Here is a 25,640-nt window from a genome sequence, read left to right on the forward strand (position 1 = left end):
GCTCCTAGTTGCTACTTGAATATATTTTCACAGATTAGGATACACTATTAACGTGAATGCTTAGTAGGCTGCACTAGGGAGCTCTGGAGGATCCTCCATCCACCTTGACCTAGAAAACCATTAACTGAAGGCCATTAACTGGAAGTATGAAGTACCATGCTAAAGTAACTGTACTCTGTAACATGTGAAAGAGGGTCCAACTAATTGCAATTATATTCTGATTATGAAAAGCCCTCCCCTCCCCCAAGACAGACTCATCAAGGTACTGAACTATTGCAAAGGCCAAATATCTGTATTTTAATAAGTTATATATAAAAAGCATAGAGTCACTGAAATGTTAACAAGTTAATATATTTTAAAGCCAATATAACAGTGTATACACATAAAAAACATTTAATACAAAGTGAAAACCATTAGATGCACCTACTAATGTAAATTTTTGGTTATTTTCAGCTTCTTCACTGAAACTTGGAAGCCATGCTCTTCATTTCAGTTATACCAGGTTAAGTGGTGAAACTGATCTACATCAAGCAAACACACTGCCTTTCGTGCAGCTGAGAGACAGCACCATTGCAGTGATATTCTCCCAAAGGGCATCCAAACCAAGTAGACTGTGCACATTTGCCCCACTCATCAGGCTATATAAGAAACCAGAAGTGGATTGATTGCTGCTTCTGAAAAGTAAAGCTCAGTAAGTGCATCCTCACTGTACAAAAAAGGTATTAAAGTGACAACATAGAAAACTGGCAATAGATGATCACATCTGCCTAAAATATACACATATGATACATAATTATGGGCCATGCTGGCCAGTATGTAAGTCTGGAGCAAAGCTTTAATTGCACAGATTAGAAAACTGAACAAATGCTTTAACAGCGCAAAGCACAAGCTTTGGTTTATGCTTAGATGGCAAACATCAAAGTTTCCATTTTTATTACATAGTTTATACAGAAAAAATGGCTCCTTTCATGGCTTTGCAACAGTTGTTTCTCTATGAATAAACACTTCATTCCATACCATGAAATGAAGCTCAGTTTCTTATCCAATGAGCCTATTAGCTGCATCTAGACTGGGAATGCAATAGATCTTTATGAAAGTCTACTTAATTACAAAATGAAAATGGACTTATTTCCTTTACAATCCCCCTCCCCCCATTTTTAAAATGCTGCATATATAAAAATAACTCCAATATGGCACAAAAAATGGGATTCTGAAAGGAAGGCAAAGGTTAAAGGGGCAAAGCAAAGCCTCCACTGGCAAGGTCAATACTTGCATAGCAGTCCAAGAGGAATTCGCACCCTATACAAAGTGAGCTTCCCTGTGTTCTAGCTCTTGGATTCTTTTTGGTCGCAGTCTCTGGTAAGCAGGCTTCAGATCTGCAGGGTGAATATCCTCTGAGCTAGTTTTTTGTTCACTTGTATTTTTTATGGGATCACTTGGCAGAAGCGCAGAGCCCCCAGCCAGTTTCACAGCATTATCCTGGGGAAGCACAGTGCTAGCACTGGCTTGTAAACACACTTTAGCAGAAGAACCCTCTTCATTTTGTTTTGACTTGTTAGAGGGTGGTTTATAAAATGTCCCTGGAGGAGGCTGCAGTGTTCTTGGTGCCCTGAAGGCAGCAAGAGGATGGGCATCAGATCCATTCCCTTCTGTTGTTCTTGCTGATCTGAGGGAAAGGGAATATGGCTTACTAGGAAGAATGGCATTAACTGAATTGTTACTGACGCTGCATGAGGAAGATAAGGCACCTGCAGTTCCACTCTCAAGTGCTCGGTTCTCCTGAGGCACGTTAGTCACAATCATTGCTGTCCTTGCTGTTATATCATATTGTTTATACTGTTTGTCCCAAGTCTTTCGCAGAGTCTGGGGGTCGTAACAAGAAAGTCTGCAGCAGGTATTAACAGTAGGGAGTGATTTCACCTCTGAAACCTCTTCAATAGTAGGGCTCCTGCCAAGCTTTTCTGGACTCACTGCTCCTGCATTTCGTGAGTTTCTTTCATTCAAAATACACGGAGGAAGTATTCGGTCTACAGGTAAGCTCACAGGGCGAATAGCTGGTTTTGTCCTTGTAACCCGCAATGGAACTTTGGTAATCTGACGGTTGGGTTTTACAGGAAATAAGTTTGTTTTACAGCTGTCTTCACCTACAGAAACAAATGAATCGTCGTCTCTCTCTGCAGTTGGACTCACAGGATCACCTAGAAGAACACAAATAGGTGTTACTAGATCTTTGCACCAAGTGTAAAGAGAAATCGGCATAACTAAACTTGATTATGATCCCTTGGCAGCTGATGGTGTAACAGAACACAGTACAACCTTTCATATATACTAGGAGATATACACTATATACTGGGAGTATCCTAGGCTAACCAACTGCTAGCGTTTCAGTAGCAGGAAAACTCATACTGTACAGATGCAACCAAGAAATAGGCTAAACAAAAATGACTTAGACAAAAATAAACAAAAAACATAAAAACAAACAGGTTCTTTCTCATCCCTGGATATTTTCAGTTCAGAAGACTGGATAATGTGTTTGGATGGCTGAACCACTTATGTAAAGACTAACCTGGTAACAGCAGCAGTACAAGAGAAAATTTCAGTATATATTAAAAGAGATCATTTATTGTTATTCCTGAATAAAATAGATATTTTGTATTTGTATTAAAATCAACCGCTGCATTAGCAGTGATAGACTAACAGAAAAACACACACACAAAATTAGAAAAATTTATACAGTTATCTTAGCAAACCTGGCTCATTTGGAGCAGAAGTATGAATGTCTAAAACGCTGGCAGGCAATGATTCTTCCAGAGAATTACTCTTTCCAGAGCCTTCTAGTTTAGTCCTGCTGAGTGGCAATGATACAAGTCCTAGAGGAAAAAGCAACCATCAAAACACTAATTGCTGGATACTGGTTTATAGCATTATAGCTGGTTTCAGAAATCCAGTGCATAGTCTACAATCATGGAATAGTGATCTTGTTCAAAAGCAAAGCAAGTCACTGCTGTGCTTTCTTACTAAGCACATTACAATTTGAGTCCATAAACAGTCTTTCTTGACAGTCCATAAAGCCTTTCTTGAAGGCTTTTAGAATGATCTAATTTTTTACTCCTCTTTCAAAGATAAAGCAGAGTAGTAAGCAGTGACAGGCAGTGTTTTTCCCCTCCCACTTACTTATGTCTATTTTAAGAGCTGCTCTTATATTCTAATGCGTTCACAGTGGTATTTACCCACACACCCCAAGATATATAAAAACTCACTAACCAGTTCCAGATGCATCTTCTTGCTCTTTTGCATTCTTGGTATTATCTGATTCCAAAACCGATGAAACTGCTTCTGAAACTCTGCTCTCACTTGGAGCTAGCAGAATACTCTGTGAGAAGTCAGAGCAAAAGAAAATGAGAACAAGAGGAAAATTATCCCTTAATTAAAAAAGGCAACTGACTAAGCAAAAACCACCCACCACCACCCAGGATGTTAAAAGGCTTTCACTGAAGTGTGCTTTGGAACACTGCAGTATTTAACACAAGGCAGTCCAGGCCACTTTGCTCAGTTTAAGATGTCACTCACTTCCTTTACAGCAACAAATGACTTCCTTGGCTGCTGTGGCTCCCTCTCTTCTGTTGATAAAGCAACTCCGATTGTAACAGCAGTTTCTTCCGACTGAGATGCGCTCAGAAGTGGTTGCAATGAAATGTCAAATATCTTCTCATAGTGTGTAATGAGCAGTTCTACCATCCGAGCCTGGTATGGATAATCCACAAGCGATGACAGGGAAACCGTAGCATCCGTCTGACGCGGCCTGATCAGAGTTGGGCCAAAAATTATGCCCAGGTTGCTAGCTGACATTTTATTTTCATCAGACTGTTCTGTAACCCTGGTGAGGAGAGAAAAATAAATAAGTGGAAAATAGTTATTACCAACTATGATTTTTTTTTTTTGATCGTAAATGGTGACCAAATCACTACCATCCTTGGGCCAAATCCTGACTTAAATCACTAGCTGCCACTAGTTGCTGATCCTTATGCCCTCAGACAATCAAGAATAATGGAGCACAACTCTTTCCCTCCATCCTTTGCATTTCCCATTTTTACTTCAGCTAAGAATTCATTACATGGAGAAACAATTTTTTTTTCCCCCCTAAATGACCAGGAACCTGTAACGGATTTTACCTGCCTATGTTAAATTCTGGCATAAGTGTATCGGGGCATAGAACCTAGGAATACAATATGCCTTTCAAAACCACGTATTTGGGGAATAAACCAAGCGAAAGACGCACACAAACACTGAAGCTTTTTCCTCTACAGATATCCAACAGGTTCAAGGGCTTCCGAGTAGCTTGTAAAAGTGTATCTTTCAACATACAGTTTCTACATAGAACTTCTCACCTGTGAAGGTGTCCTATAAGGTACTGAAGCGTGTTGTAGTTTGGCACAGGCAGCTGTTTGAGAAGATCTTTAATTTTAATGATGATCCTATTCAGTTCAATACAGATTGACTGCCTTTTCTTTGATCTGGGACTAGCTTGTTTAGCATCCAATTCCTCATTAACATTCTGGCTTTCTTTTGCAAGTCCAATGAATTCATTGTAAAGCCGAAACAAAATCAAGGGTTCTGGAAGCTGAGGAAATAAGAACTTAACTTTTAATACAGAACAGACACCACATCTGTGAGATGATCCTTCAGTAGGGATATACATTTGTCGCAGATCGACAAAGGAAGTAAACACATTTGCAACACACAATAGCATTTTAGTTTTGCAACATTTCTGATAGATTCTTATGCTTCTTGGGTGGCTACATTTAGTACCCTCATATCACCCTTTAGGCATGTCATAAATTGCACAGCAATCAGCAATTCTGATACATAAAACTAATTTCAATACAATTAACAACATCAAGAAAGTCTGTACCCTTCTCTCTCCTCCCCCTTTTTAAAGTGAGCAGGCCTATCTAAAAATTGCAAACTGATCAGCCACAGGATGTAATAAGACTAGGAGAAATCATTTTTTCCTCCAGAAAACACACTGCATAATGGATTTTATTCAAATATAGCACAGTGACTCAACCCAAAGTATGATATATATGAAAAAACACAAATTAAAAAAATCAAAATTCATCTTTGTAGTATCTCAAAACCCACTTAACTTAGTGGGGATCATGGAATTTGGAATGCTCTTAAGAATGCGTATCTGTGACAGGCAGTGCAAGGAATGGGACATGACAGCCCTGAAGACAGCTAGGGATTGCTTCTTCACGGAGAAGAACTTTGTAGAGCGACTCAGTCATCTCACTGGGCAACAGTCTCACCTTTTCAGAAACTCAATGAAACCCTTTTGGATAATGCATTTGTAAAGCCTTGAAATTCCATTTTGAGATAAAAAGATGGATAATCTGTTTTAACGAGTACATCATGACTCGCATAAGTGCTTAATCAAAATTTTATTAGCAATGCATTAGCATCTGCCTGCTTTGGAGGCAAGAGTACAGAAATGGTTTAAGTTTCACATGAAACAAGCAAATAAAGTAACCATAAGGTTTTAAAAATTAAACCTTACTAAAAGTTCATAAAAAATAGTCTATGTGTAGCATACTAGCATTTAATAGGCAGCTTGCTCAAGAAGAATCCAAATTTTCTGTGCCCCTGTCAGTCTCCATACAAGAATAACATGCAGATAGAAAACACATTCATTTCATCTTCAGTACATGAGGAAGACAATTTCCTCCAGCAATTCTGAAACTGAAGTTTATTATGTTACATTTTTTTTTTCATCTCAACTCTACAGTATATACCTGGCGGAGGTACAACTTGAGAACATTGCTGATGTCATGGGCATAGAGCTCTGAGAGTTCGACCAAATCCTTTCCGTTTTCAAAAGCCTGACAGAGTTTTTCAACTCTTGACTTGGCTCCATTCACACGGTAGATGCCCTGAAATTAAGAGATCAGCACAATTCTATTTTCCTTCCAGAGGCATGTGTAACACAAAGATGAGAACAGTGCAATGTTATCCCTCATACCCAAGATACCAAAATTTAAGTAAGCAGACTTAGGCATACCTTTACATTAAGGGCTCTGCTTTCAATTTCAGAAGTACACTTTTTGATGATGAAAGGAATGCCATCAGGAATGTTTTTAGCAGCTTGGGCAAATTCCACTCCAAATAAGTGAAGTCTTCCATGAAGTTTTTTGTGCCCACATTGAATAGCTAAAGTCTCCAAACATTTTTTATGGCATGCAAGTGAACACTACAAGAAAAAAAAAAAGAAAATAAGGTTTAACACAATCTGACATAAGAAACCTCTCCAGTGTTTCTCATGCCATATATGATATGAGGGACAGGAGAGGAGAATAAAAAATAATAAAAAAAGCGCAAAGTTTCCAAGATTCCCAACTTCACAAAAATCCCAAGCAGCAGTTTGAACTACTTTTCCACTTACCTCCTCACATTCAGCTCCATGAAATACCACTAAACTGTCACATTCTCTGCATTTAGATGGAGCTCTCAGCTTCCGTAGTTTGTGCGTCTGTGCTGCTTTAGACATGTTAGCATTTCTAAAAGGTCCTGGAGAATGTGCATTTTCCAATGTCAGATCATTTAAACCTAGAAACAGAGTTTCTATGTTGAGCGTTCTTGTGTTTAAAGACAATATTGGGACATAGATTTCTAAATAATTGCAGTTAAAAGAAAGTAACTGAAATTATTTCAGTTCCAAGGAAGCAAAACAATGTTACAGTCTGCATAACAGGCATACATTATCAAATAATCTTGCATTAAACCAAAGACAAGTCCTACATATTTTAATATTTTTTCCTGCATTAGTGGCATGTGGAGATTTTTAGTACATTTAATTCCAACTGTCTCACAGCTCAAATAATTATCCATGCCACGTACTTCAAAGTAAAAGCTTGTACTAGAAGATAAAGGATGACAATATAGCTTATTTCAGGGATCACTGACAATTACCTTGGGAGGATAAAAGCACTAGAAATATTCAAAGGCTGCTTACATATTTAACCTAAATGTATAAAGACATTCTGTACTGCTTCATAAAAGTGACCTGACTCTTATTTTTCAGCTCTCAACCTCATGCAGATGCACATTGATTTGAAGAATAGTACTGTGGGCAATCACAAAAGCAATATATTGAGAAAATTATGTTAACACACAGAAGAATCACATTCAGGGCATCGTATAGGGCTTTAAGGTATGGAAATGACATTACCACAGTCTGAAGGAGAAGGTGGCTCTCTCTCATCAAGATCATCTGCAGATGACATGGTACCAGTAGAAGGTGTTCGGGGAAGTCGCCTTTTAAAATCTCCTAGAAAACGGGGGAAAAAAGTGGGGAAACTGAAAATATCACCTCTACTCAAATGCTTGTTTTTATTATAGGCTCTGACATTTGTTAGATAATCTGTTATCTCTCTATTAAGTCAGCTCGAAGAAAAGATTTTCAATTAGTCTAGCTGTGGGTGAGCTTTACCTGGGCTAGCAGATGGCGAATCCATGGATCGAGACTCACTGCTTCCCCCGGCACTTTCAGAATCACTGCACATTCCTCCGCTCTGGTTGCCAACTGACCACGACCTGAATGGTGGCGGCCCTCGGATTGCTTGTAAAGAGAAAACCCCAACATTCCAAATGTCAATGACAAAACGAGGCTGAAAATTCTTTACTGAAATTTTACTGTGCCCAAAATAGGAAAATATTGAAAAAGTTAAATGAACATGAAATATATATGAAAAAGACCCAAAGCATATATTCAGGATGTAGGAAAAATTATTTTCACAGACTTGGTTTGTGCGTTTGCAAAACAGCTTATAAAAATACCAGAAGATTCTTAATTGTTAGTGTTAAACATCTTTTATGCAAACAGCTTAGAACACTAAGTTTAACAGTATTTGCTGATGAGCAGCATCTCACCTTTCTCAAACTGTAAAGACAGCTTTCCATTTGGACTTACATTCAAGTACATATGCTGTTTTTAGACTTTAAACTTAAAAATGCAATTTCAACTGCACCCCTCAACTTTAAGTTTCTGACAATAAGATATCAAGAACCGCATTTTTTCCTGACATTATTATTTGAATATATTATTTTGAAGAATTTTGAATTCAATATATTGAATATTCTTTTCACTGAAACCAGCTGAAATAGAGAAGAACTACCTTGGATATCTGTGCTACTGGAAGATCTCTTCTCTCCAATCTTTTGTGAACGATGATAAATTGGGCTTCCCACATCATCTAATGTATGGGTAGGAAAATCTCCTGAACACTGAGATAAGTTACCATGTGATGTATGGATGCTGTTTACTGATTGCTTATTAAAAACCCTGTAGAAAGATGAAAGTAGTTCGGCTAATGAATAAAATAACATTAAAAATAACCTAATTTTCATCACAGAACACTGAAAATGCTCACAAGAAATAGATAGCACTTTAGGTAAAATTTTATAATGATCTTCCTTCCCCACAAAATAAATCAGCTTTTCCATATCTCTGCAAGGTTTTATGACTCCTGCTTTGTGGATTTTGAAAACACAGTGATTTTGTTTATCTAAAACCTGGAATAATTCACATGTTCTTGCTTTGTTCTGAGAGATTCTTTTGTCAGTCATCAGAACTATTCACCTAGAGACATAAAAACTTCAATATGTTGTCAAGTATTGTGGTGTAGAACCAGTTTTCATTAAAAGTAGAGACAATGTTGAGACTTGCAGCTCATTACAAAAGTCTGCTCTCAACAAAGGGGCAGAAAATGGCTAACAGTCTAATTAGTGTAAAATGCTGCAGTACCCTATGGACAAAGTGTCTTGCTAGCCAAGTGCAGCAGTTAGGAAGTTGTTGCTTAATCAGCCCTCCCCTACTCCGCTGAAGGAAATCAGAAAAACTTACAAATATTAAAACTTGTCTTTGTCCAAGCTACTATCCCTTAAATAAATGCAGACATAAGCAATAGATTAATCAGTTCAGGTGCAAGAAGAATCACAAGGTTATGTCAAAAAGAAAAAGAACTAGAACCATACTCTTATAGATCCATAAAGCAAGCAAGCAGGAGAACATACAGAGTTTGAAATTTCAAGCACATCAGTTTCTTGAGGGACTACACAGTTAAATCCTCTAAAGTCAAAGTTTATGAGCATAGTCTAAATCAGTCTTAAAAGGCAGGAAATTTACAGACAAGAACTAAGAATCTCAGCTTTAATTTTGAGTTTCCTGGCTTTTGTTGGTACAAGTCTGACTCAAGCGTTAAGTTTTTGTATTTAGCTTCCTTTTGAAACACGATGACGACACTTTCCTGTAGAACTGTGAAACCTGCAGATTGGAGTGGATATTCTGGTACTCAAGTAACAAGTAACTGTTTTATAACAAACAAAGGTAGCGAAGTAGTTGGCCTACTGACACTATAGGTTGTCCTTTGGTGGCCCTTTACTTTCACCTTAGCCATATCTTTCATATATTAACAATAAAAGCTGCCATTTTATGCAGCTGAAAAAATAAAGATGACAGAGAAACTTGGCAAAACTTTGAAACATTCTTAAGAGCCTCTATGCTATACAGCATTAGAAAACAAGCAAAACTTCCTGCCACAAGGTTTTCAAACCTAAAAAATAACAAAGAACATACAGCAGCAGCAGAAGCTGCTTAAAGAGAAAAGTACTTTCTCACTCTTCGAATTGATTATTGAGCACTAATGCCACACCACATTTAGTGAACAGTAAGCAATTAAAAAAATCTATATTTTTCAAATTAATCAATATCTACACTTAAAATTTTAAACAAGTCACTCCCATCATTGACAATTGTCAATATTCTAGCAAGTCTCACAAGTTTCTCCTTGGATTTAAAGTCAAGTTTTAATGTCAACATTACATATTGCAGACTATCAAATAATTCTGTTTTATTATTCAATGTGTGTGCCTCATCTAATTCTGAAATAAGCAAGTACTACCAGCAGGTTGGAACTCACCCATCAACCTGGGAATTCTGAGTTTCAAAAGAAGTTGGTTCAATGGCAACACCTTCCTTTGGCAAACTTTTCACAAACTCTGAATACTGCTGACCAGGTTCATAGAGTTTGGCACTCTCACAGAGGGACTGGCAGTTAACTGGAAGAGATACAACCTGAGCATGCTGCAACTGGAACAAGTTAACTGTTGCCTGTCAGAAGGAAGGGGAAAAAAAGAAAAAAAATATACATTTGTAGATTGTTTATTAGATATTTCACTTGCACTCTGCTTGACCTAATAGCAAGAGAATGATTTAAACAATTTGTACCTCAAATGCTGCTATCTTCTAAAATTTGTCTGCACATTTGTAGAGCCTGACTTGGTGCAAGACTCCTCAAAGTAGCTTGCAAATACTTCACCTGTTACTGTGAATATTCTTTTGTGCTCACTGGGTTATTGAATCCTCCAAATAGCAAAGGTGATTCCAGCATTTTTCCACTTTGGGTGCAAGCTGAGCAGTAAAATTTGCTGCTACCAAACAGGCAGCTTTTGTGCTCAAAGAAAAGCACTAGGTGCCACTTCAACAATTAAACAGTGGCAGTTTCAAAACCAGGCTAGCTGGTTACCACCCTGAAGTGAGAAAATGACAGAGTATCCTGTCCCAGAGTATGTACCTTACTTGGGCCTTTCTTTATTCAGTTATGAAAAACTTTTAGATTTTTTTCTCCCCTCCCCACAAGTGGGAGGCCAGAAAACAAGGGTACTCCATGGCTTCTGTTGAAGCTTCAGGACTGCTGGAGTATCTACCACTCTTACAGTCTTTTTAAATAGGAACCAATGTTTACATTTCCATAATCTTCCCTAATTTGTTCTTTAGCAAGTCACTATCTAACCAGCTCACGCTAATATGGTATGATGCACCTACACAAACAACTCAGGTTTGCTCATCCTACCACTCTGAGATGTGAAACACTTCATCTTCACAGTAAACAGCTTAATAGGATTTTGAACTTTCTACAACAGCATTAGCTAGCTGGATGCTCAGTGTTTTTGATTTAGACAAGCAGACCCTGATTGACAGTGAAATCCATCCTGCCAGTGTGTTAATTGGAGACAAAGTTCAAAATGGTAACTTGCTATTATTGAACAAATTTTTTTTCCTCAATCTGCTGTATTGAGAACAGGTCTATTTGCAAAATATAATCTATAGTTTCAGAAAACAGTATATGTAGGACAGTCTTGCTAATCTTATTTATATCTACTCAATTTCCACACTCTAGAGTTAATACTTTAGTTGGGGTTCTCTTTCAGTCTTAACCTCAAGTCATTCTTACTGCTAAAAATATTTCAAAAAGCATCCTTACAGCTTTAAGCGTAAGATCACACTGGTAAATAAGCTCCCGAAGCTGGGTTAGGACATCACTTTTAAAGCTTTCCAAACCGCTTCTTTTCTCTTCAACTTCCACCATGCTTGCTTTATAGTGCTCATTGGCTTCTTCAGCCTACAGAAAACACAAGCATAGACAGCCGGAGTACAGGGCCTTGGCATTAGAAGCGAGATGAACACACACACACACACACACGTACTGTAATAAGGGAGTGCTATTTAGGACGAGTGTCTGAAAGAGCATAGCAGGATGAAAACTGAGAATTATGAGTCAAATATTTGCTCAAATGCTGTCACTGTGGAACCACAAGTAAGAACAGCAAACACTCATCTTTAAAAACAAATCACAAAATCCCTTACTTTTTGAAGAGCCTCCTCTTCTAGCCTTCGTTTTTTTTCTAGTTGCTTGCTAACATCTTTCACAAAGCTTCCACTTGAGCTAAGATGCTCCTCCTCAGCACGAGCAGTGCAGGACTTGGCCTTTTCATACTCATCCTGACGCTGTATATATAGCAGCTTTGCTTTTCTTAGAGCAGCTTCTAGCTCTTGCTGCAGAATGCAAAGGGAAAAAGCAAAGAAATAGTGATTTTATTTTTCTAGTTATTCAATGCCATGTTTAAAGAGGCTGTTCAGCAATTCAAACTATATGCACATTGAAATGTACCATTTTACATACAGAAGTACACCAGGAAGCTCACTGTTAACAAACTACATCCAGTAAGCCCTAGAGGTACTCTGTACGAATTTAAGTTTGTAACATTCAACAACCTAATTTTAAAGTCCCTACTTTTTGAAGAATTTAAAATTGAATAATAAAATATGAAAAAATACCATTTTTTTCTGTTCTCGCTGCCAAAGCTCCTTGATATCTTTCCGTTGTCTATCCAGCTCATTTTTTCTTCCCAGAAGAGGCTGGACAGAAAAGAAAAATAGCGTACAGAAAAGGCTTATAGTTGAGAGTTTGTTCTTTTCAAATATCTGTACAGTTACAAAACTTAAACTTGCCCAATATCTTGGCAATTTGCTGTAAGCTTACCTGCACAAATTTATTAGACTGCAGAGCAGCAGCTGTTTGTTGCCAAAGCTGATTGTTCTCAATATCATTTTGAAAAGCATTAATGAATATTGATTGGAATGGCATATAATCCTAAAATTACACACAACAGAAAATATTAGTGCATTGGATAAGACTGTATTGTAACCTGTATAACTGGATTTTCAGTCAAGTTTTATGAGGTAATTCTATATGTGTATAAGTCAGATTATGGACAAGAGTAATAATGACAGAAAAAGATGAAAAGCAACAGATGCTTCAGCCCGTCATCTACCATATAAGTCAATTCTATATCAGTTTAAAAAATCCTTTCCTCAGTGCCCCAACAGTTTGATTTTGGGCAAAGCATTCAATTCATATTTAAGCCTTAAAACAAAAGGAAAAAAAAAGCTAGAAGTTACTTACCTGGGGTCCAACAACAGCTTTAGCAGTTTCAGCCATTTTTGCCAGGTTTTTAGCACACTCCACTTCTGTTAAAAACACATTCCACATAGTCACTTTTTACACTAACAACTATACCACATGCTAAATGCTTTTTACATTCTTCCTCTAACAGATTGGCTATGCAGGGATCACCTTCACTTTGTTACAGGCTTTTAGTTATAGGAAATGGGCGATAGTTCTGTCCACTTCAGCGGAACAGCTATTAATTTAGAAATCACATTATTGACAGTCTGCAGCACAGGGGCCTGACAACAGATTTAATTCCATCATGACAAAGCTGATTAAATGCCAGAAAGAGCCACTCACCCAAGCTAAGCTTTTTTTCTACCCATGCAACCACATCCTTCGTATATTTTGACCATGCTTTAGCGTAGGCCAGAGCTGATTCAATCCCGGTGTCATTTCTCAGGAGCATGCTATCAACCTCCTCGCCTCGAAGATGTCCTGAAAATAAAGCACCAGACTTGGGGAAGCGAGTTTTAGACATGACCACACACTGAGAGTAAAGCCAGTATTAGCCAACTGTGAACACTAAAGCAGCTCTGATCTGGAATTGTTCTTTAATACTAATTGACTCTAAACAGGGCTGACAGAGGTTTTAGAACATATTAAAGGGTCATAGTAATTTTCCCTGATTAGTCATATGGTCAGCACAACTTTCTTAAAGAAAGTGATCCATCAAAGCATCACCTATATACTGAAGTGCTTCACGCCATTTCCTTCACCCTCCCCAAAAAAATTCTGCTATAATAATTTTCACCGAAATTTTAATGACAACATACCTATTAAAAAGTCCTATTCCTCAGCAGTATTTTAGAAAGGGAAAATACAGATACAGTATAGTGTTTATTAATATTAAAAAAAGGACCTACCTTGAATATCATCCCTTTCATGCAGTGACCCCCCAGACTCCACAGAAAGGTTCTCAAAAGACTGAGGTAAAAGAAAAAACAGTAAATTAGACAAGAAAAGCCCTCACTAGAATTAACAGATAAAGTAAGAGGCATAATCTGCCCCTTACTGTGCTGTCATTTCCTCTTACCCAAGAGCACAGGCTATCCTATCTACAGTAATCTTATAAACTCCAATAGCTATAGATTGAAACACACCAATGAGCAAGGAATCATTACACATAAGGTTACAATGGAAGAATTCATCTTTCAACTACTTAGGCTGATATTTTAGGGACTTTCAGCTTTTCCTAGTCTCCACCCTATCTTTAAGGAAAGCATTTCATGCAGACCTAATGTCATATGCGTACAAATTAGACACTTTTCTGCAAGTCACTGAAATTGTGGATTTCTGCCTTACAGGTATAAAGCTCTCGCAAACTATCTGCAGATTTCCAGGTAGACACAAGGCTGACTTCAGAAAGTAAGCACTTTCTAAAGCACCGATAACTGCAGCCAGGCAGAATTTAATCATCAAATGAGCAAAAGGAATTTAGCATAAGATTTCATCCCTACTTTTGCCCTCATGTTGTATTTTTTCACCTCTTAAGCTGTGCAAATCAATGCTATTTGTAGGACTGTGCTGTAAACTAGGTCACTGAATAGATTTAAGTGAGTTAAAAAATTACGTAGTTAACTCCCTCAAGGGTTTGTTTTTGTTTTCAACTTGCATTATTTTAAATGATTAAACTAATCTCAAAAACTTGAGAGTCTTGAGCAGGCAGAAGACAAAGGTCCAGAAACAGCTCCAAGGCAGCATCAAGTTTTACAAGATATTGTTCCCAGTTTTGTGCTGTTTCAAAATCAGACTTAAGACAAATGCATTAGGGTAACAGTGATGCATTTGGTTCTAGAATTCTGGTTTGTTTCTTAATGCAAGTCCAATAATGTCAATCAGGAAAAAAAAAATCCTACAAGTACTGCTTGCTTCATAGCAAAATCAGCGTTTTCTAATACAAAAACGGGCACTGTATTAATCATCAATTACAGTAGAGATAATGAATAGAAGCAGAATCAAAATTACATTGCAGATCATCCCTCTACTACTTCCAGTCCTCAGGAAACAAAGGCTACTACATTTGCTATCTAATAAGTGTCTTAGCAAGAAGAAATTACTACTTTAAAACAACCAATTAATTCAAAGCTGTCTCATTACTATCTACTAAAGAAAGAAGTAAGAACAGAACTGACAGTAGAAAAACTGAACAAAGGTCAATATTCTCCTGTGCAATGGTATAACTATTTAATTCTAATTTGGGCAGCAGCTTTTAAAAGTGATATGCATCTGTTAGGGGAACAAGCAATCTTTACTTTAGGTGCTCATCCTTCACAACCAAACTCCCCCAAAACACTTCCCGTTGGAGAAGATGCAGATCACGTCAGCCCCAAGAGCTGCTCACTCCTCTGCAGCAGCTCGGACAGTGCAGTCAGCACAGCTCTCGATGCCCATCTACACTCAAACTACAAACGTACAGTCCCACTTTGTCAAGGCAAACACATAGACTACTAGTTTTATCTATATCCTCTCCCACTTATCATCACAACTTGACTCACGTGTCACAAATCACTCATCCCAGTGAGCCAAGCAACAGAAAAACCTGATTTCTAGATGGATTCCACTTCAACTGAACTTCAGCTGAGCTGACTTCTCCCCATCTCACCACTGGCCAAGAACACTCAATCTAGGTTAGACACAAGTCTTTACACACATTTGGAGGATATTATCCTTCTTCATTATATTTGCAGATCTATATAGCTTCCAACAGATTGTGGAATAGTAAAAGGTCACGTCTGCTGCAGCTCTCCCGATATATCCTCCAACTCTGTTGTTTTTAATTAAGAAATACCTTTGCTTCCCTCGTACTTCCAGTTGAGCTACACGGACTACAATGAAAACCTTTACATTTGCTAAATAAGAGAGTATATACATATCATTTAACTTAAGCCTCCAAGTTGAATACTTCAACAAAAGAATGTAGATTCCCTGGCAGCCAAGAAAAACAAGACCATCTCCCATCCCACTTCAAAGCAATCCACAACAGCTTAGTTAGGAAGGCTCCTAAATTAGTAGGCAATTTAAATCTCACTCCTTAATTAACAAAGTGTTTACATAGTAAATTAGACTGGAAAAAAAATATATGCTCTAATCTTTATAAGATACAGCTAGCTGCTATGTTCAACCACAGTACAAGTATCTGTAAGAACGAGAAGTTAATACAGCTACTTAAGTATTTTGCATTTAACTCCTAAGGCTGAATTCCTGCTTGTTCTCCAAGCTTGTTCTGTGCTGCAGATCAAAGCAATATGTTTCATCTATTAAATGTGCATCTATTTGTCTGAATGAATGTGCACCTAAAATTTAAGATGGGTATCGAACAAATTGAACCATATTATCCTACCTGCTCCACAGTTTATTTACAGTGGTTCTCTTTCACCCTCACAAAAGCAAATGACACTATAAAAAGGGCCTTTAAATACAGGCTAGTCGCTTCTGGAATGATTACACTAGAATTCCTTCTTCGTTTTGCTGTACTCTAATTTTGCCTTGGTTTTTCCCTGCTTTGGGGTTTAAAAGCAGGAACTTTCAGCCAAGCACTCAGTTTGCATTACGATATGTATGGAAACTTCTTCCTCAAACATATTTTTGCATTGAAATGCACTACAAGGAAGGAAAAAAAAAAATATGTACATTTCCACAAGGTGTCTCAGTCTGCTGGAAATTTTTTTGGAATTTTTTGGCTAGCCTCCTTCCCTCTATTGTTTGGGAAGATGCACTTTGTAGTTCTTCTAATTCTGTGGCTGTTAAGACAATTAATCTGTCTTGCATTTGTGTTCTAAAACACAGTAACAACTTTAAAAGACTGATTTGCCATCTAGAGATGCACAGCATACAGATGAAGCCTACTCGAAACAGTTTTGCCAAAGCTTCAGCAGCACACCTCTAAAATGCATTTTTGTTAACTTTAAGATTTCTCACACTGTAGCAACTGAGCTTGTCCTACAAACTCATTATCAACACTATTTTCCTTATATCTATCTTTTAGTTAATTCATTTATCCAAGAATCTAAATACAAAATTTTAGAGCAGTATTTTTTTTTAATTCTCACCTTTAAGGTGTCTAAATGGAAATTTAAAATGATGACTTTTTTTTGATTATGTCTAAGTTTTTAAGAGTGCTAGCTCAGCTAAGTCATCACTGGCATTTAAAACAGAGAAATACTGAAACTCCAATTGTATTTTGTTAACGGGCTGAGCCTTGTTTTAAAACAGGATTCCAAATGTACCAGCCTCAAGATACACAGAGTTTCAGGGGAAACAAAAAACCTTTGAGATGTGATTACATGCTGCACAAGGATGTGCTTAGCCTACCCGACTTCGCCGAGATACCGGAAGCCCCAGTGACGAGCCATTGTCTACATCTCCCATAAGGAAGTCTGAAACGCTGCCAGAAAAACAAAGAATTGCGTTACTTCAACGGTTTACCTCCCCCAAACTATTTCAGATCCCTGAGAACAAAACCTCAAGATTCTGAAACTCTTCAAAAATGCAGAATAGTTTTTAAAGTACTACTTGTATTCCCTGCAATTTGTACACCGTTACGTTTTCCCAGGCTGAGAAGGAAAAAGAAAACAAAGCAGTAAAACTGTTTCGTACATGATTCATTTACAATCATTATCGGTTAATATTTATTGAAAAGACAACTAAGATATTTTGTCTCAATTCTGTTTAGGTCTATAAATTCATACTAAAATCCAACTTACACGTTTCCAAAGGTGAATGCCAATGTTTCAATGGAAGAAAGTATTTCAAAGAGATCTCTCTTGTTTTCTTCAGTAACTTCTTTGAAGTTGACGGCTTAGAAAATAAATGAAAATAAGGGCAAGTCAAGTAATCTTATTAGGAATGGCTACAAACTTACAAATGAAGTCTCCTAAGGAAAAGGTTATTTGATATTCTTTTGAACAATTTTAAAACAGCTCAAAATAGCTCAAAAATAAAAACAGTAAAGATTAAGAACATTACAAGTAAAGGAAGGAGCAAAACAATAAAGATTTTCCTAGAGTCAGAATGAGATTAGTCTGTAACCTCTTCCCAGCTGAGGAAGAGCTTTGTGGGGGATACATGGTAGTAATGATAGAGGAAGTGAAAAAGAATCAGATCATCCAGCAGCAGCCACACTACACAACAGTTCTCAAATGCAGAGTCATATACTTGGCAACTGGTGTCTCCGCTTCAGAATTCAGAACAGGACCCATGGGTTCTGGGCTTATTCCGCCAATCCCTGTACATTTATCTGTATAAAGGGCTTATGTCTTGAGCACCGAAAACTAGAAGGTATCAAAATATAGTGTCTGGGGCAAAGCCCTTCAGTTATTAGCTCCACGACGGCACGGCAAAGGCAGCCCTCACATTTATCTGCTAAAAGCGAGGAAGCAGCTCAGCATGAGCTTCACTGACTCAAAATAGGAAGCAGGGAGTTTCAGGGAAACGAGAGGGCCAGGCCGGGGACCAGAGCCGCACGGAGCCGGCCTGCGCCTCCGCGGCAGCCGGAGCACAAGGGAGGCACCGAGCCGTTCAGCCAGGGCTCCCATTAATGGAGCTGCTGGAGGAGGAAGGAGGGAGAGAGAGAACATTGTCAGGAAGAACATTTATTTTATCTAGATCCCATCTTAAATGCTAAATCATTGCCAGTAGGGAAATTTTTAACAGAGAAGTAAAGCTCAGAGCTGATGCCTTCTGGAGGGAAGTCAGCTTTATGTTGGGGGAAGAAACAATTCCACACTAGCATCTAATACAAAAAAGATTTTAAAAACGCAATATTCCAAACTATCTAGATGCCTAAATTTACTGTAATTCCTGCTGCTTCAGAGATATTGATACAGATAGAGTAATTCACCCCATATTGATCACTTTTTGCAAGATCTGTAACAGTATTAAATTCATTCTCCGTAGCATTTCAAACACAAATACGGAAATACTGGACTGAAATGGCTTCTAGGAGTAGCAACAATTAAATCATGTTGAAATGTCATCCATTCTATACACTGTTTCCTAACAAATCCAGGTAACAGACTCTAATCTTAAAAAGCATTCCAGCTTCCTGCCAGGTGCCTAAGTGCTAATGGGTAGCAAACAAAGAAAGTACAGTAATCTGTTCCCCCATTAGACTTCCTTTGTGAAAGGAAAAGTTTTTAACCAGTAAATTAACACAGCTGAACCAATTTCTTTCTGAACAGCACACCAACACACATAACCGACATTTTTATAATAATTATTTCCATAGAAAGCTATTAGAAAAACTATATGGTCATCCTGTGGACTATACGCACCATCACTTGGAAGAATACATTGGAAGAAGCCACATAAAAAAATGGCACATGTTACAGGGATACTAAACAGTCAGTAACCACAGCTAATTACTAAATTACATCTCCCCCAGCTTTTCATTCCTTTTTCTGTATTTTGTAATTAAATTTAAAAACCCTCCAGCACCTTTGTTTGAAGTGAGACTCATAATAAAATTCCACAGAAAACATTTTTGAACAGTTATGTAAATATCAATGGAAGAAATCCCTCTCCCAGCACCGAGGGTTTTTTGGAAACCTCAGCTTTCCAGATGTGAAGCTGCTTGTAAATATAAGCTCTGCATGCCAAATGAGTAAGTGATAATAACTCTTCAGAGAGCTATTGATTATCAGCCCCTGGTGACTGGAAAAATCATTTGACTACAAACATGAAACAAACTGAAAATTAAAAAAGAGTCTACAAAAACTGTCTATAGGTTCAAAGCACTCACCACAGAAACATTACGATGTCCATTAGTCCCACTGTCTCCAGAGAACAAGCACTTCTTTCCCTCTGTGAGGCATTAAAACAGATAACCTCACCCTAAAGAAAAGCCGTCTGCCTTGCTGTGCTTTCCTGTTCCAGGAAGGCTCAAAAAGCTCTGTTAAGCTTTGCATTTCATTTCCCAGGAAAATCTTTTCTTTTCGGGTTCCATCACATTGGCTAAACAAAAATCTCATGAAAAAAAATCAGAATCACCACTTCTCCCTATAAAGCCCGAACTTGCACAAATTCAGTTGAATAAAAACAGCTTACTTTCAGCTTACAACCGCTGGAATGCTGATGTACTTAACATCAACTTTAAACCATGCACGCTCTTTCCCCAGGACATCCTGACTGCACACAATAGCTACTGACAACAATGAACTATAGTAATATTTCCATGTCTGGAAATGACAACTAGCTATCTATAGTTCTACAAATTTCAAAGCAAGTATGAAATCTAATAGCATTTATTTAAATAAGACTTCAGATGGCACACAGTGAATTTTAATTTTTAATCGTATGAATATAACATATTAGTCGGGAAACTAGTACCTGATGTGCAAACTTGGCTTGCATTAAGTGATCTACATTTCCAAAGATAGCAAGGGAACTTTAAAAAAAACAGTCAGAGTAAGCTGGAAGCCCAGGGGATGCAGCCATGCCACAGGGTCTGCAGGAATGGGCTGCTTCGCCCCTCCCCATGGGCGCCTGCAGCACCAAAAGCAGCAGAGCTCTGCAGCACAAGCCTCATCTAGCCCAGAGTGCAGAGCTTCCTGCTCTGTGGATCGGGCTTCTCGCACCTAATAGACACATACAGCAACACCACCACTATCCATTTCCTCAGAAAAATGCATCCCTGACCTGCACTCCACTGGGTACCCAGCCAGCTTGTTGAAAACAACTGCATCTGGAGCCGAGTCTTTCCTCAAGCTCTCAATTCTTTCGAGACCCTTTCAGAATTCAAAAAAAAGAGAAAACACAAACACCACCCACCGAAGTGTACTTTAATGCTTGCTGTTATTGTCTCCCATCTTTAATTATGTCCTCATTTTCACATTTTAAAAAACATATGTAAAGGAAATTCAAAGGTGAGGGGAGCAAGTTAGGTGAAGGCCGGTTGCGCAGCGCCCAAAAGAGAGGCAGGAGGCAGCGCTGGACGCCGGGGCGCGCGCAGCCTGCCAAGGCCCCGGCCTGCCGCCCCGGCGCGGCACCACGTCCCCGGCCCGCACCCGCTGCGGGATCTGGTGGCCTCCTCACCTTCAGCCTACCGCAGGGAAGACCAGTTTGAGGAGCTGTTTCCTCCTTACCATCGAGTATATGGTGCTCTGAATTTACAACTCAAACACACCATCAAAATTGAAATTAATCAACTTTGCTGGATCTGTTTTGCTTTGATGCAGGACTATTACAGAACAACCCCACCTAGAAGGGAAACTTCTACAAGACAAGTGCGATTTTCAGCTTTATCAAGGATCTGTTTTTGATCTAGTGATTTAGTTAAGGGGAAGGATGCAGTGTAGAGACTGCTCCAACTTCGCATGCGATCATGAAACACACATACTCCGTGTCTCGGTGGCTATCAGCTATTTAAAGCTACTGAGTCGGAATGTAGCAGCCTCAAGCATGACGGGGTGTGAGGCTGGGAAGTGACTACCAGCAACAGGACTCTGAGCACATTCCAGGAACATCCTTACTAATAAGCAGGGAGCTTCAGAGAGACTTAATGCCTCTAGCTCAAGTGAGGTGTTATTGAAAGAGCAAACTTCTCAGAGCAGTCTGACGAGCATAGGTAAGGAGTACAGCCACTCAGGGAGGCCCAGTGAAGCACCTCACACCCCATATTCAAAGAAATCAAGCTCTTTCCCCCAGCAATCTCCATCCAAAATAGTGCAAGTCTCACTGTACATGTTTAATCAAGCATAATCACACACTGTCTATAAGAGTAACACAGTATAGTTGGATTGTTTTCTTCTACTGGGCCCAAAGGAATAGCTCTAACATCAAAAACTGTAAAAACAACATGAAAATATATGCACAAGACATATCAGTAACTCTAAACGCAACTTAGACTTCAAGAATAGTTTAGAGACCAGGGCTTGGCATCTCCCAAGTTTAAAATGCTAGTTCCAAAGACACAACTTTTTTCATTAGAAGCAAAAGCAGACATATATTAAATGGACCTCTACTTTTGTTTCCAAAGGCAAACTAAATTTGAAACTCCAACATTACACCAACATAAACAAAGATCCCTCTAGAAGCTACAACAGTAATATTTCTATTTCTGAAGGGGGAAATGGGGGGGAGGCAAATCCCAGGTTGCTGCCATTTCATTCTCTTCTAAATAAACAACATTAGAATTTTTCCGTGCCAGGTTAATCTTCTTCCTAGTCATAAATCTGAGTGCAGATACAGAACGCTTCCGTGTCTTTTTATAGCTCTGTCCTCCAGTGACAAGAAACAGATGAGTCAGATGGACTTATTTCATTAACAAAGCCTGGGAAGACAGAAGAAAAAGGATACTAAATCTAACCCACTGAGTTTTTACATTCTTGCAGTTTCCTGTTTATTCAAAAGTTACTTTACTTCTAGTGAAACAACCACAGCTGAAAACCTGTGAACCCAAGTGTCACTGACAGGCCAGTAAGCAAATGTGAGGTCCCATATGGTTTCTGACTGCCACAAAATGCTCTTTTCACTTTGACTTCCTCAGTGCCAGCTGTAACATACAGTACAAAAATGGACTAATCCTCAAAAATAAACCCCACACTTTTGAAAAAACAGAAGGTACTAAAAAGAGGAACAAGCTGTCTTTACATTAACCAACAATTACATTGTGGGGGAAGTAGGCCTTTTTCCTATAGAATAGCCTGTCCTGAGAAGTAGGACTGAAGCAACAGTCTTTAATAACTGAATACCTGAAACTGCCTATTTCTATCTTCAGACACAGGAATACAACATATGGCTGACCTAACAGTAACAAAGGTTACTAAAATGCTTCATAGATTAAAAAAAGTGTTACCAAACAAGAGTAAATATTGAAGCAAGGCTATAAACCAGGAAAATCTCCCTGTCAAATTTATACCAATTTGCCAAATTTTCTAATAAACACATCGATCAAAACTATGTTCTTTAATTTCACCCGAAGCTGCCTTTTCCTGATAATTAGCTTGGGAATCCATACTGCCATGTCCCACCACATGGATGATGAGCGCAGTGATTCACCACAGCGGAGGGAGCTCATGTTTGTATTAGCTGAGCCAGACATGCATTGCCTCTGAGGAAGAAAGCTACCTCCATAACAAATTAGTGCTGTGTACAGGCAGCAATTTCATACCATAATCTTTTACTCCATCAGATAACTTTATTATTTATTCACAGCAGAAGAATGAATTCTTGTCAGATCAGCACATTGCACCCTATGACTGGTATATTTTTAATCTCAAATCTTTTGATGGTGGCCCTTACAGCTAGAGTTTCAGTACTGTCAAGTACTGACAGCGTTTGGAACAGCATCAATTTCAGAATGTTGCAAATCCATCAAAAAATGGAGTAGCATTCAAAACATCTTGCATTCAAAACCTTTTCTCCCCTCTAAATTATGCAGTTCATAAAAGGGCTTAACTCTTCACTTCAGGAGGTATTGGCAGGGACCAGTTTGCAGTACTGAATATTACAAACAGCACTGAAACTAAACTAGCCCAGAGAGCATTAATAATATCATAAAAGTTTTCAGAAACATGATTTAGTAATTGATTTTTCACTTCTTTGACACACAGTTTGCCTTGATTTTTCTTACGGAAAGAAATGTTGAGCTGTATCTTACGTCCACTGAAATTAGGGGGAGATGGGAGATGCATGGAAATCTTACCATACCAGTTAAGCCTAGAAGCAGGCTTGTGCAAGGCTCGTGAGAATTCTGCTCATTGGAGATTTAATCTGTTCTCAACGATTACAAAAGATAAATTTTCATGGCACACATGTATTTAAATCTTCCAGAGAGCCAGAAAGAAAACAGCAACCTCTTGCATATGCCCTTTGCTGTCCTACCATTACATACATTTCTACTGAAGAAAGTTCAGAAACTGCAAAGTCGCTTGCTGATCTCAAAAAGCAGAGGGAACGCTACAGGAAACTGTAGCAGGAAGAAAATGAGAAGAGGGCTGCAAGAGCCTGCCACTTTCCAGGAGCAAACAGGCAGAGCAACACAGCAATAGGAAGAATCTGCAGAAAGCTTGGGAAAATCCCAGCTACAGAAATCAGGCAGCTAAATATTTTAGCATTTTGACTGGCATTCCAAGTTCACTGAATCTGTGGTGTGTATTCAGCCACACTAAGATACTGGGATGAATGAAAAAAAAAAACCTAGAAAAAGGAGAGAAAAATAAGGAAGGAAAGAAGACTGTCCACATGATTTAACATAGGAACGAGGTGCAGACTTAACCCGGCTCAAAGTATTTTTCATGCCATGCAGGGGAGAAAAAAATAAAAAAAAAAAAAAAAAAAAAAGGCACTTCTGGTTCCACTGTAGTACATTGGACTTTTCCCAGAATAGTGAGAGCTGTAGTACAAGGCTACATGCTGGAAAAACAGCTATGGTTTACGAGGGTGGAATGACTGTGTTTCACTGTTTGTATTCCTCTGAAAGGCTAAGAACTACAGCAGCAACAAATAGAAAGCATTAATGTACGTCTCCAAAGTTGGGCTTTAAAAAAAAAAAAGAGAGAAGAAAAACATTCTCTGAAGAATTTACAAGTACTGGATTGCTCATTTACGCATTGCTTCACTTGAAGAAATTCAACACTATTCAACACATATTCAAGACTTTTTTCCTCCCAAATCCAAGGTTATATCCAACACCATGAATTCATTCGATAATACAAGAAAAGATCAGGTCAAAGGCTTCTGCTTTTGTAACTCTATATAGTTGTGCAACTAGCTTCCAATAAACAGGTTCTGAATAGGTTAGAGTAAACATTTCACTTAGAAGAAATATTTCTAAAGAAAACTGAGGGTTTAAAAAACAAAACTATTAAAAAAGCCTGTTTCTCCTGTACATGTGGAATCTCATCCATGGTTCCAAAGAAGAGTCAGCATCAAGTCACTAATTCAAGTTACCCCAGATTCTGAAAAGCAATTATTTCCTTACCTTTTACTTTTGCGATAACTGTTCCTGCAGCACTAAGAATGTCAACGGAGTTTAGAGTCTGATGTTTATTTATCACTGCTTTTAAAACACGCAGCGACTCCCCCAGACGTTCATGCACGACATGATGCAGGCCATCTTGATGTTCTGAAAAGGGAAAAGAACACATTACAACATTTTAATAACTCACAAAAGTGATATAAAAAAACACTGATGGCATTCAACTGCATGAAAATCTAGACCATGTGAAAGCTGGGCCTACTTAGAGCACAGAAATTGTTGAAGAAAATTGTATTAGCATTTGCCAATGTTTTACTTTTGACACATATTGTTCACATAAAACTCATTTCTCCCCAGAAGTCAAGCACAAATAATTCAAACATTTTAGGAATGGTGTGCTAGTTCACTAGTTTTTACAACTATACCATTCCCCTCTAAACTGCATTTCCTTATGGTATTTCATCAAACACTATTCCGGTGATTGATCATTACATGTTCAAAAAACAGAAGCAGCGAAAGCAGATTTGTATTGCTCATTGGCTAATTCTTCAGTTAATATAAATTCAATACCTTCTTTACCTGCTCATAGAACTAAGCAAAGGTTTTTGGCAAGTGTTAGCCACTTTTGTATAGCTTTTAACTCCAGCATCAATCAAACCCTGAGCATCCCTACAAAATGAGTCTAGATCTTTCAAGGGCTTTCTTTAGGCATACCAGTCCTGATAAACTCAAGACAAAAACACAGAAAACTCTGTGGACCTAGACCCGACAAGTTCTCAGGCACGTGTGTGTATGGGGCACTATACAGTGTGCTGCCCTTGCTCTGCGGTGTGTGGTCTGTCCCCTCTCACCAGCAGCTTCTGCACCCGGGGCAC

The 25,640-nt window shown here is 38.4% G+C and overlaps 1 protein-coding gene across 4 annotated transcripts in view; it reads right to left on the reverse strand.

Moving 5' to 3' along the window:
- Positions 1-511: 511 nt before the first annotated feature.
- Positions 512-25,640, reverse strand: part of ARHGAP29 (Rho GTPase activating protein 29) — a 43,402-nt gene continuing 18,273 nt past the window's right edge. For 3 of the 4 annotated variants that reach the window (XM_026037916.1, XM_026037918.1, XM_026037919.1), the window contains 22 exons: positions 24,769-24,912; positions 17,552-17,645; positions 17,160-17,232; positions 13,712-13,772; positions 13,146-13,283; positions 12,801-12,865; positions 12,378-12,488; positions 12,173-12,253; positions 11,702-11,890; positions 11,319-11,456; positions 9,975-10,165; positions 8,172-8,338; positions 7,487-7,615; positions 7,226-7,324; positions 6,440-6,603; positions 6,059-6,247; positions 5,793-5,930; positions 4,389-4,621; positions 3,571-3,877; positions 3,265-3,373; positions 2,751-2,870; positions 512-2,198 (listed from right to left, as the gene is read on the reverse strand). In XM_026037916.1, the coding sequence (XP_025893701.1) occupies positions 1,300-2,198; positions 2,751-2,870; positions 3,265-3,373; positions 3,571-3,877; positions 4,389-4,621; positions 5,793-5,930; positions 6,059-6,247; positions 6,440-6,603; positions 7,226-7,324; positions 7,487-7,615; positions 8,172-8,338; positions 9,975-10,165; positions 11,319-11,456; positions 11,702-11,890; positions 12,173-12,253; positions 12,378-12,488; positions 12,801-12,865; positions 13,146-13,283; positions 13,712-13,772; positions 17,160-17,232; positions 17,552-17,645; positions 24,769-24,912 (3,839 nt within the window). In that variant the 3' untranslated portion in view covers positions 512-1,299. The remainder of the gene's footprint in view (positions 2,199-2,750; positions 2,871-3,264; positions 3,374-3,570; positions 3,878-4,388; positions 4,622-5,792; positions 5,931-6,058; positions 6,248-6,439; positions 6,604-7,225; positions 7,325-7,486; positions 7,616-8,171; positions 8,339-9,974; positions 10,166-11,318; positions 11,457-11,701; positions 11,891-12,172; positions 12,254-12,377; positions 12,489-12,800; positions 12,866-13,145; positions 13,284-13,711; positions 13,773-17,159; positions 17,233-17,551; positions 17,646-24,768; positions 24,913-25,640) is intronic. The other variant, XM_026037917.1, reaches the window with a different exon arrangement.

This window comes from Nothoprocta perdicaria, unplaced genomic scaffold (genome assembly GCF_003342845.1).
Source record: "Nothoprocta perdicaria isolate Ctin4 unplaced genomic scaffold, notPer1 scaffold_20, whole genome shotgun sequence".
NCBI lineage: Eukaryota > Metazoa > Chordata > Aves > Tinamiformes > Tinamidae > Nothoprocta > Nothoprocta perdicaria.